Source organism: Diadema antillarum, unplaced genomic scaffold (genome assembly GCF_040938485.1).
Source record: "Diadema antillarum isolate AM-2024a unplaced genomic scaffold, OU_Dant_1.0 scf00000075, whole genome shotgun sequence".
NCBI classification, from domain to species: Eukaryota; Metazoa; Echinodermata; class Echinoidea; order Diadematoida; family Diadematidae; genus Diadema; species Diadema antillarum.
The window spans coordinates 5,054,537-5,067,459 of NW_027270964.1; the positions used below are offsets into that span (position 1 = coordinate 5,054,537).

General features: G+C 39.9%; 1 protein-coding gene across 1 annotated transcript in view; it reads left to right on the top strand.

The window, feature by feature from the left end:
* LOC139717457 (receptor-type tyrosine-protein phosphatase delta-like) overlaps positions 1-12,923 on the top strand; it is a 143,630-nt gene that overhangs the window by 41,046 nt on the left and 89,661 nt on the right. The window contains exons 2-5 of the mRNA XM_071628963.1: positions 5,153-5,476; positions 5,783-6,025; positions 7,787-7,918; positions 11,343-11,495. Coding sequence (XP_071485064.1) covers positions 5,153-5,476; positions 5,783-6,025; positions 7,787-7,918; positions 11,343-11,495 — 852 coding nt within the window. The remainder of the gene's footprint in view (positions 1-5,152; positions 5,477-5,782; positions 6,026-7,786; positions 7,919-11,342; positions 11,496-12,923) is intronic.

The following is a 12,923-nucleotide window of genomic DNA, read 5'->3' on the forward strand; positions in this document are numbered from 1 at the left end:
TTCAAAATGCATCAACAGGGGTCATCTTAGATTTGGATTGCAGGAATAAGGAACAGAGTGTATCAATACGATTGTATATCTCTTTTCCGTAGTTATTATAATGTAGACATGAACATGTTGTTATTCCTGGCTGGCTGTGTATATTTTCAACAACACGCCTGTCAAATTTCACATATTTCCATGTACATTATGTTGACAAAAGTGAAAGTAAAGTTTGACTCAGTTTAAATCAGTTTTGGAAAACAGAGCCACACACGCCCTCATCGACTATAATATTCCAATGTAGGTGACAGCCAAATTCCGTGACCGTTTTACTTTGCTGTTGTCAGATCCGAATAGATGTGTTTGTGTGCCGAATCGTTTGTTTGCGAAGGAAATTAGCCTGTAATTAAGAGTCCCTCGGAGAGTACTCACATGGGCCTTGAATTCAGTGTGTGATTTGTGCCAAGCAATCAAAAGTCTTTGTGACTCATTAGATCTCATATTATCATGCCTCATGAAATACATTCTTTCTCTCTCTCTCTCTCTCTCTCTCTCTCTCTCTCTCTCTCTCTCTCTCTCTCTCTTTCTCTGTGCCGGGTATCGACCCGTGCATGAAAATCTTTGAAGTCGTGATCTTAACTAGGCTGAAATTATCAGTGTACAACGAGTTTGAAATGATGTATTTTACTTTATCGATAACTGATTGATTTCTGATTATTTGCTGTTTACGACGTGTCCACGTCTGTTTGAATTGTCGTGTTGTTGTCAGAGAACTTTATTTTGAAGGATAGTCTTAGGTTCCAGTCCCGCATTAAAACTGAAGGATTGACTTAGTTCACCTTACCAGTAATCACATGATCCTACTAAGTTAAGCCTTACAGTGTTATGATGTTATTCCTCTATTATCACCAAGCTACGAACAAGTTTGTCAGTTCTGGTTTTTTCAACCGGAAAAATGTCCTGTTATCAAATCGTCTTTTGTTCTCGTTAAACCATTGTTAAAGGGATAGTACAGTTTTGGTGGAGATAAGAATTGGGTTTTTAACTTTTTGCGAGATACCAAGAAAACACTTATGATATAGTACAGAACATACCATTTTAAGAGGAATTCAAAGTTTATTTGATGAAAATCGGGTTTGGAATGACTGAAACATCACAAAACAAAGTAAAACAAAGCGATCGTAATAAAGTGTGGGTCCCACACTTTATTAGAATCGTTCTGTTTTGATATCTCAGCCATTTCTAAACCAATTTTCATCAAATAAACATCGGAATTCCTCATAGAATTACATGCTCTTTCATATTTCATAAGAAGTTTCTAATTATTTCAACAACAAAAAATGTTAGAAACCTGAAAATAGGTCTCAACCAAAACTGTACGATCCCTTTAATGTGTCGAGTGAAAACATTCAGGTTTGTAGAACAGTGTGAGGGCTTTAGGATTACGACTGATTAAGCCTTTAAGCATGATCTCCACACATATCCTCGTGCAAGTTTTAGAAAACATTTGCCATGTTTTAACGTCTGGTCTCTTTTCCTACCATAAACCCACACCGGTTCCAGTGTGATCAATGATTTAGTCTTTGAAACAATAGTCGGAAAGACGTGGGAAACCGAGTTTTTAAAACTGCGCCAATTTTGTGGTGAGATTTGTTCTTTTAGCCGAATGAGAATCCTTCTGACTGTTATGTTGCCCCGTATTCTATTGCATCTCATTTTCGTGGTAACCATGTCAACTTGCTGTTTTTAAGGACTAGGCGATAGCCCAGGGAATCTATATTCTTGCCAACTGGCGGAAGCACGTCATCTTAAACCCTATTAAAGGGGCACAATTACTATCCGGAAAATAAGGAAGTCTACAGATCTTAAGCCTCGCTGTATGACGGAGAAAAGTGAAATTTCCCCCTCTTTAAGCCCCGTCGGTTACTTCGTTTTTAGTGATGAGACGATTCCGCTGAAATCCTTATGGTATGCTTAGAGAGGAAAAGGCGGGTGATAGAATCCTGCCTGCCCGAGTTCTTACAAGCACTCGTTTCCATGACAACAGGCAACGGGAGAGTAGATTTCAACGCCACGCGCGGAAGTCAAGGAGGTATTGACGTAATAAGGGGGATGTTGGAGGCTGGGGTATAGGTGAAATGATTGACCTGATTGGACGGAAAGCATAATTGCTGCACATTACACTGAAATGACTTCAACACCAGAAGCAGGCCTATATCATCCTTCATATCAATAACATTTACACAAGCAATCGCGATTCTGCTTCAGGGGAGAAGAGTGTGGTCTAAGCATCACTCCTACTTAGAAATGGCTTCTTGCTTTCTGTATAGCTATCTCTCCTTGCTTCGTCATGTAATCTTCTTAACGTTGTACCCTATGCATGCCAGTGACTGCTTGGGGTTTTTCCGCCGAGTCATATTCATACATCACTCGGTCGGGTTTGTTGTATACCTCGGGGGCTTTTTTCATTTTGTGACGAGTTTGTTTTGACCGTCTTGTCCTGTTGCATTGTCGTTTACAACAAAGGACAAGTTGGACAGACAAGAGGTGTTTTACGTTAGCGACGGATATTTAATAAAGATGCCTCTTTTTGCGGTAACAGTAAGTTTTTATTGAAATCTCGTTCTCTCAATTACGCACACACACATGTCCTGTCCCCCTCCCCCCATCTACCCGCACACACGAAAGTTATCACACACGGAAGTTGTACGTCCACCTCAAGACGAGAGTGAATGTTGAGGGGCATTTGACGAACTCTAGAGAAATGAACCCCGTGATCAACGTGACTGCATGTGTGATGAATAGTGTAAAATAAAGAACAGTAAAAATTGTGAGACGATGGCATCGTTTCATCTTATTTGCATAATGATTTCACTGCAGACAATATTACTGCTTCGTAAACACATGCTAAACTTCATAACACCATCTTCTCTTTCTTAGGGCAGACTTGAGTCCAATAACACTGTCTTGTGGTATAATTGGTTTGCTTCATTCTCTCATCTTACTAACCTTGAATTTAACTTGAGTGGTAGTTAACTGTATGGTGCGAGTATGAGAGGAAAGTTTCATCTTGGTATACGTATGCTGCTTTGTATGAAAACAGAGAGACCTGGGGGTGTTTCATAAAGCTGTTCGTAAAGTTACGAACAACTTACGAGCGACTGGTGATCAGTTCTGATGTGCTATACTTATCAGAATTTCCATAATTCAGCACAAGAACTGATCACCAGTCGCTCGTAAGTCGTTCGTATTTTTACGAACAGCTTTATGAACCCCCCCCCCCCCCTGAGAAGTAGATCAGAAAGAAATAGATAAAGAGTTATAAACTGTTAAAGTTCAGAGGGTAAGACAAATCGGCAACTGTGTACACAAAAATTCACCAATTTTCTTTTTCCTCAAATATTTGGGCATAGACGGAACTTATCATCTTATGATAGTATGCAAAAACATAATATTCTTACTATAAAGAGCAGCTTTGATAGCATATATATATATATATATATATATATATATATATATATATGGACAGAAATGGAAATTGGTGAATATCTGTGTACAGACGTATGGGTTGCTCAACAAGTACATCACACAGATTTGCCAATTTGTCTGACTCTCTAGAATTGTTCATTTCATAGTTTTTTGAGTGTGTCTGATTCTTTTCCACCAAATTTTCACTGGTCTACTTCTCTGGTGTTTTTTTTTTTCGGCTTTTTTTTTATACCAAGTAACATACTATTAGGGAGGAATTTTCCTTTTCAGAATTTGTATTTGGTTTGAGGTGACAGTGAGTACGTGGTTCTCCTCCATGGCACACAAATCTATTAAGGTTGACTCCACCTTCGACTAAAAACATATTCCAACTGTGTCAAGGACAGGCTGATTTTTATCTCAACGTGGAGGAAAATGTTCCCTGAGGGGGAATGTGTATCAGATGAAGAGCAACGATAACTGAAAAAAAAAGGCAAAACGAACAATCAGTGCGCAAACTTGGAAGAAGTTTACATAAGCAATGATCTGTCATCATACGTAGCAGTCAAAGGTTATCTCGATCATCTTGTGGTCACGTGACAGAAATGTCTCTAGAGCGAAACTCCTTATCCAATCTGTTCATAGAACACATGCAGTGCCACTATTTCTATCGTTATGCTCTGAAGAGAGAAGTAACTGATTGACAAATTGCCCTTCATTGGGACCGATTATTCAGTGGTTCGAGTGATAGCCATGGTAAAAACCACGAACGTACAAATTGTACATGCATACGAGGGTATTGGGTTTCGAACCCGCGACCTTCTGATTGCTAGACAGGCGTCATATCCACTCAACGACCGAGCGTCCAGCCAATGGCCGGTGATTGTTCTGATCCCTTCTGGCAGTGGTTATTCTGTATATTTGTTCATAATTATCGATGATTCTATAAGTCGAGTAGTTGGCAAGAATCATTAATTTGAATGACAGACGAATCGTGTGAAAACACAGCCAGACGATTATGCTACCACTCATCCCCCAAGACTTACGAGGTGTAAATTTTCTCACTATACATCAAGAAAAGTCACATTCGAGCAATTTTGTGTGCGCGCCAAACAAGGAATTCTGCGCAAGGAATGTTATACACAGATGCCAGACCAAGACAAAGTGGATATTCTCACAGGACTCCATGTCTTTCATCTTTTCTTGTATTTGGCTAAATTCCCTCAAAATTTAGTCAAAACTACTTGCTTGATTTGCCTCATTCAATCCGAAACAATTTTCTTTTGAAGAAACATCTGTGTCTGGGACATTTTGTGTGAATACTCTTGTTTCAATGAAAATGGTCTGTGAAATAGGAATCTTTGTATGTCAGTGGTATGTAGGAAGTTTTTGCGTTTATTTTTCTTAAAGTCTTCATTCTAAATGCTAAGTAATCCTTTTTAATGCGAAGTAATCCTTTAAAAAATCAAGCACCGGGTGAATCTCGATCAATGACCTTTAAAGACTACATGTGAGGTTGACTAAATTGTCAATTACGTGTTCTGCATAACACGAGAGCTAGTTAAATTGAGCTTTAGTCGAAAAGACGTATGGAAAAGACGTGGAAGTATGGAATGCAATTGTATTGCCTTGTAAAGGTGACAACGACATGAGAAGAAATCTCTGACGTAATTACTTGACTTTTTTCCTACGATCTTTACAGATTCCACGTCTCCTCTCTCCAACTTCGCCTGCCTCGTGGCTCCAGCCACCAACTCCTTCCAGCCCGACCAGCCCGGTCCGCCAACCGTCCGCGTCCTCGCTCTCCACGGACCCAGGTTCGTGACATCAAACGTGACATTCGAGCGGCTCCTCTCGTTTGGATCTGACGGAGATTTTCCCGCAAATCACGAGATTGTATCAATAAACGAGAATACGACAGTCCTGAGGCTTCCACGAAACGTTACCTCTGTGGGAGCATACACGTGTCTACATCATAGTGGAGATCATATTTCCAGAATAACAACACTTCTGCAAGAAACAAATTGTAAGTTATCCTCATGTCTTTCTGCATGAACTATCATCCTCACAAAAATTGTAGTCTTTGCTGCATCTCTTGGCGGAAATCATACCAAGGAAAAGAATGAACTTAGATATACACCGAAAATTGTAATCATATCGTAAGGTCTTTACTCAAGTTCCATTCTTCAGCGAAACAGTCCAATTGTGGACGTGAATAGAAATTATTAGAAAGTTCTAACAATAGTATGTTATCATGTCAAGAATACCGGATGATTTGATCTTGGATTACCCAAATTCGCTTCTCCCATGCCATTTCTCCCCCAATCCCCAGTGCGAGTACGGCCATTCAAGCGATCGATACGAGTAAGTGTTAACGACTCGTTTAGCCTGCGCGCAGAGACGGATGTGAGGAAAGTCATTTGGAGAAAGCACGGTGACGCCGTAAGCGACTGGAAACGACAGTCTACGGTAGATGTTGAACAAGCGCAGGCGCTGGACGCCGGACTGTACGAGTGTCACCTGTTTGGAAAACGTGCGGACGGACTCCACGGGATTATGGAGGTTATCGTGAGAGGTGAGTGGCATTACTCACCACGAGCACCTGTCCTATTAAAGGCTGTTGCACAAGTCTAGGGCTCCCACAAGGATAACCACACGTCGAGGCCTCATTTTAAAGTGAAAGTAGAATATAAACAGTTAGCGATATAGAATTATTGCCAACTACCCATGTCATGCGATGAATAACTAGGGTAATGAGCTTGGCACGTCACATATAATGTAGGACAAGATGTTTCCCTTTGCATTTGGCATTTAGAAGAGTTTTCCCCCAATTTCGGTACGTTGGAATAACATATTATCCATTTGCACTTTATCCCAATACACAAGAGAGAAATTATATACTGTAAATCAAGAACAGGATTTCGAACATTTTGCCAATCTCAGAGAAAAGATAACCACTTGAAAAACGACAGATCCATCTATCTGAAGTATCATGAATGCATTTCACAATAAAGTGTTTATGTGTTGTTGTTTTTTTAGTTAAACTTCCACAATATTATGTACACATGCAGAGAATCGATAAATTTTATTCTTCCGCCATGCGTTACAAATTAGAAATTTGAAAGCCTAAATTTTATGTATGATGTGAAATGACGATGAATTCTAAACGATGGATGTACCAATGTTATTTCAACGTTTAAATGCAACTGAAAGCCGTGAGACAGTATTGAGGGATAAATACATCTTCATTATGTACAGAGAGAATAAGAAACATGTGCATAACAACAGAAGCTGAACAAATAAATGTACGGGGAAAATTAGATGTTTACATCCACACAGAATGAACTTTTGATAAAAAGGAGACTGAGCAAGGATGGTTATAGTAAGATGAGAGGAGAACGATAGGGTGTGATTGAAATCTCAAGAGGGAACTAAATTAGGACCAAGACTAACGGAAGAACGTAACCTCAACGATTTCCTCTTTCTATTGACTGTTTTTAACCGACGTCAGTTATCACTCTTCATTTAGAAGGCATTGCGAAACTCGAATGTTGTCATGGCAACGGTAATGCCTAGAACTTCACTAGCAATTGAATTACAGCGTTAATTGGTAAGCATTTACGGGACGGGAAAAGGAAATAGTTCTGAAGACGCTCAATTTAATTGAATGTTAGAATGCTTGCCGACACGGTACATTTGTGAAAGTGGCTTTCATCTGCCCAGAGGACTTCGCGCCATGATTTCTTAAGTCCTTGGTCGCTAATTTACGTGCAAGGATCCAAATTCGAGATTGCGTGAAGACAGGCGTACGATGGTTTACTATGACTTCGAAATATCTGTCATTTTGTTGGGACTGAAATACTGTAGGCCTGTAGTAAGATGACCTTTTTTCTCTCAAAGTGGGATTTAGTTCCCGGGTCACATAAGAGTAATACTTCAAAAGTCGCTCGTGTTTGGTGTCATTTCATAAGGTTGTTTTCGTTTAGGTTCAAAATAATGTTCTAAGATAGGTAGCCAAGGTAACGGTAGCTAGTCTTTTTATCCATTTAGTTATTTATTTATCTATACATCTATCTATTTATTTATCTATCTATCTATCTACTTTTTATTATATTCACGTAAATTTCTTGAATAACAGGGGTTTTGTCATTTGATATATTACGCTGAATAATTGTTATCAACTAAATGTTCAAAGATAACGACGCTTTTTTTCCTTTTTTTAAGTTTTACCACAAAGACACTGGTCATGATTTTTGTATTTATACTCTAGTGAAAGAACTAGAGACATAATTTACGTTTATAGTTTGTCACGTGATCATCTTCTCTCTCTCTCCAGCCTGTCCAGCTGGTTTCTGGGGCGAGGCGTGTGACAGGGACTGTCTAAACTGTTTCAACGGCGGCATTTGTGATGACGTCACAGGGGAGTGCGCCTGCCTACCAGGCTTCATGGGTCGTCACTGTGAAAACGGTGAGTCAGTAATCTTCGACGGTCAATGAACTCGGAGAGAGAAAAGTTCTAGCAAAGGTCATTTGACTCCGAGATTGCTAAACATAACTCGCCTCCAGCAGAAAAACATTTCATAACATGTATTAATCTGTTTATTAATGACTTTTGCAACTGTAACATTCTGTTATTTTTTGTGTGCCTTCTCCTGAGGACTGAGGGATGAAGATATACAGAGAGAGTAAATAGGTGTTACTGATAATTATATTATGGTGTGTGTTTTTGTGAGATCAGGCGTAATGAACTGACAATCGATCAGTACTTGGGCAAATGATGGTGATAACCACTCATCCCCAGCGAGAGACGATGGCTATTATGCGACGAATGTGACTCTTTCTGAACACGTCGCCCAATATTCAACCTGTTACCGTATCCTCGCAACGATCCTAACTAAGCCCTTTTGGAGTCAACCTTGGCCGAGTCTGATCGAGAACAGTCTCCGCATCCTACCAGGTCTCTCTTCTACCCTAGATATAGCTTCCTTGCGATACGTGCGGACTAAATGTATCGGTGTATCCAAGGACAACATCGACATGATACGCCTTGATCTCATCACCCTCATGCTGTAATCCATCCGACGTGTTTCTTAGCAGCTGTGGATAACATATGAAGTTTTGCCAAGATCTTCGTCTCACTTGCGCAAGTTCACGTAGTCAAATACATAATTAGGAACATATTACGTAGGCATCAGGACATGGTTAGGAATATACTGTTTGTTACTAAAGGCTCCTCTATTGGAACTAAATGATGATTTCCCTAGCTGAAGTATCTTTTTCACTCTCTTGAGTGGCAACTGTTCCGGTGTTCTTCTTCGAAGCGTCTTCCCGCGGAGGTGAATCTCGGAGAAAGTGGTAATGCCCCCTTGACACACTTGTGACCCAGCGGAGTGGAGCGAAAAGATGTGGAAGTGGGAAACAGGTGTTTGTACGCAGTGAAGGCCAGAAAACAGATTTAGCCACATCAGTGACATAATATCAGCCTGACTCAGACTTACTTCACCATGCCTATCATGTCAACTTATTAGAGAGAGAGAGCCCAGACTTTCAGTCAACTAATCATCCTTAAGGTGACTGTAAGCCGGCACATAGACTAAGTATTAGCGTGGAGAGCGACGATTAGGGGCTTACGGTAGCGACCCAACTGTTTAGAATAAGCCTGGACCCCGTGGAAGACCAGCTATTGCAGCTGAATATGGGCTATCCAGTCATCTTCTCGGATGGAAATGAAACAAATAAGTGATGAATTTGTATAAAGATGTTTCTCTTGTAGTGCTTCAAAAAGTCCAGAATCAACTGCCTTCACAAATGAGAGCTTCTAGCTCTGTGTACGAATCAGATTGATCGAAGAAGATTTATTATTGGTCAATGACACTATTAGTCTGCACTACATTGTGACCGAATGAATGGGCAGACTTGCGATGACGATCCAAACGAATCGAATCGTCACACAGAGAGCGTATTTTACTGACGATCGTCTGTTTTTTTAATTTATTGCCATTTCATGGGGTGGAACACCCTGATCAGCAGAGCTGGTTTCCATAGGGGTCCATGCGAAAATATGCGAAAATATGCAATCAACAACATCTTGAGGATATTTTGAACTGTTCTAGTACGGCTGCCAACTCTAGAGATGAGGTTACCCATCGCAGGTCATTGATCCCATAGATTTCCATTCGTGTTCTCACTTATTATGATGGTAAAATTTGTAGGATTGGAAAAGAAGAGTTCAGTGTCGCCAGAAAATGTTGATTCATCATGCGAATAATTCCTCATTGATTGCGATAGTGAGTGGACATTTTTCTGAGCTAGTATGTATTGAGAACTCGTCAATGCGAAAAGTCATCTGGTTTCTACCCGAATGACAGCTACTGCCTTTTTGAGTACAGTTAAACAGGTGCGTTAAGGTTTGTCCAAGAAGTCAAGTGATGGCAGCGCCCATTTCACAAGGCCAACTAGAAACCCCCACGTTTCATTTCCTGTGCACTCTACGTGAAGTTCTCTTTCGCACATCGCCAACTCTCTCTCTCTCTCTCTCCGTGAAGCCAAGGAATTCAATCGGAAACCGTCGTCTGGAGAATTAAATCTTTTCCAATATCGTCACAGTTGACTTGACTCATCACACCTTATCTCGCGCTCAAGAGTCCCGGGTTCGCGGCCCACGCCACGCTCGCTGGGAAGAGAGAGCGAAGATCGCTATTTCAAGACATTGCACTCAATCACTAAACCCATAATGATATGTTTATGAAAGATGATTACAGAACCGCAAGCGGCCAGACGACAGCACCGTCTTGACTTGTACAGTATATGAATACGGCACTGAATCCAAGTCTGGCGTTTATTTTTGGCGGGATATTTTGATGTAATTTGTTCAGTGTCAGAAAAGATACTGGTTACTAAATTGACAGGTAAACGTCTTTCCTTCCGAGGTGCTCAGCAGCAGGCTGTCAAGGGATAATCTTAATGATCGAAGGTGAATGACTCGCAAATTGTATGGAAATTAAACGATGTAAACCATTCGAAACATCATGTCTATAATCCGACGTGGAAATAATTGGTGTTGATTATCTCTCTGGACTTGTTCGATTGAATATTTATTTAGAATTGGACTTGTCCGATTGAACATTCATTTAAATGAGAGTGCAGAAATACACTTTCAATTGAAATTGGTTTTACGCATCACCTCACAATATTCAATGCTCCCACTGACATGCTAAGATATTTTTATTACCTGACTGTCCTTTCAAGGTTAATGTCTTAAAATTAGAGAATAATTTTCCTTTGTATAAAATCGTTAAAAGTAATTGCCAGGACTACGCATTAAAGACATTTTTAAATTCAATTCAATTCAATTCAATTCAATTTATTTTCATATTTCTCAATGAAGGAATGTACATCAAATATAATAAAAACATAGTGAATCATAATATCCGGCTTGGATGCACAGTAAATTAATGTAAGCATGTAAAACATAGCGGTCAATCATCGTACGTTAGTTCTATGTATGACGCTAAAGAAATATGATGGAACCTACTTAAAAGCGAACTTGTTAAGCGTAGCTTGTTAAGCGAGCTTGTTAAGCGTAAATGTACGTTTTAGGATAGGTTATTTAGCGTCTGAAATGTTATGATGGTTCGGGATGCATGCCTCAAAATTGCAATAGATGCTTTGTAGTATATGACTTTTTATGTACGAATGACTAGTTAGGTGATGACATCATCACCTCATGTTATGTATTACTTGCATATATACGTGATTGATAAGGACATTTTGTGCATAGAGGTGATAAACCCTTCAAGATTTCATAACGTACGTCTCATAACAAACGACTCAGTGGTACATTTTGATGCAATCCAACCTTTGACCTGTCATTGAACTCTTTTTACCTCTAGCCCTGGGAAGCGACGTTTTTGGACAGCTGGGGCAGTTCCAGTGCAGCTCCGGTGGCACCCGAGAGCGCTGCAACCATGGTGCGCTGATCTGCATGGGTCACCCTCTCGGCTGCTCGTGCGCTGCGGGCTTCTCGGGATGGGACTGCAAAGAAGGTTGGTATCACCGACCGCGGCTGATGCTAGGTCTCTGCACTGATTGCCGTTTCGAATCAAAATGTTCATCTGTACCTGATCTCATTCTAGTACACTGGCCTATCAACCAACCACATCTATCCGAATGTCTTAGGGTATGATGATAATTATAATTTAGGCCTGGTAATAATAAGGTCTTATTTATCCAGGGTAGCTTCTTCAGTGTTGCCACTGCTCTACCACAGGGCCCTGCCATTATCATTATACTGGCGTTGTCAGGTACCCACTTATACACTTTGGTCGAGAGGGACATAGTGGTAATAAACATCTTGTCCGAAGACTTAAGTCCTGGGAGGGAATCGAACTCAGGTCCTCCGATTGGTAGTCGGGAGTCTTATCCATTGCTCCACAGCGCTCCACTCATCTAACGCTATAATCATTGAAATTGTTGTGGCATCAGATATTTCATGTCGGAAATGTTTTACCTTTTTTATTTAGATATGTTTAACTTTTTGCTGCTTTATATTCTCGATAATTCCCCCTATATTTTTTCTAGCCTTCATCGTTAAAGGGATCGTATAGTTTTGGTTGAGACCTGACCTTGGATTTCTAACATTTTGATTTGATGATTTCATTTATTGATTCCTGTATTATCATTGTACATGAACATACATGTAGTATATATACATACATTGTTGGAGCCATACATATACCTAATCATCAGTTGTTAACAAAATATTCTTTCTTCATTGCCTTTACACAATGTACAGCAGAAACGTATCAGTAATACAAGCGTACAATGAATAATACAGTAGGGCTACAGCTTAAGCGTGGCTTGATTTGCGTGCAGCCCTCGTACATAATACACATAGAAAAAATAGGAGGGAGGGATGACTTGCGTAGATAGGATAGTAGAAAGGAGAAAGGCAAAGGAGAGATAATGAGAAACCTCTTACGAAATATGAAAGAGCATGCAATTCCAAAAGGAATTCAACGTTTATTTGATGAAAATTGGTTTTGAAATGGCTGAGATACCCAAAAGAGAGCAATTCTAATAAAATGTGAGACCCACCTTTTATTACGATCGCTTTGTTTTACTTTATTTTTGGATGTCTCAGCCATTCCAAAACCGATTTTCATCAAATAAACTTTGAAGTCCTCTGTACTATTTTACAAACGGTTTCTTGATATCTCGCAAAAAGTTAAAAGCCCAATTCTCACCTCTACCAATACTGTACCATCCCTTTAATAATTAACAAACCTTCAGTGATAATGATAATCAAGCGAGAGATCGTCATTAGAGCTGCGATCCTATCCCTCTATGTAGTAAGAAATATCCATTGTGATTTTCTTGTGTTTTATTTCCCCTTTATGAAAAATAAGAATGACTGAATCGTTTTCCCTCTTACATCAACAACTTTCGAGCTCTTCAGCAAAATATATATTGAT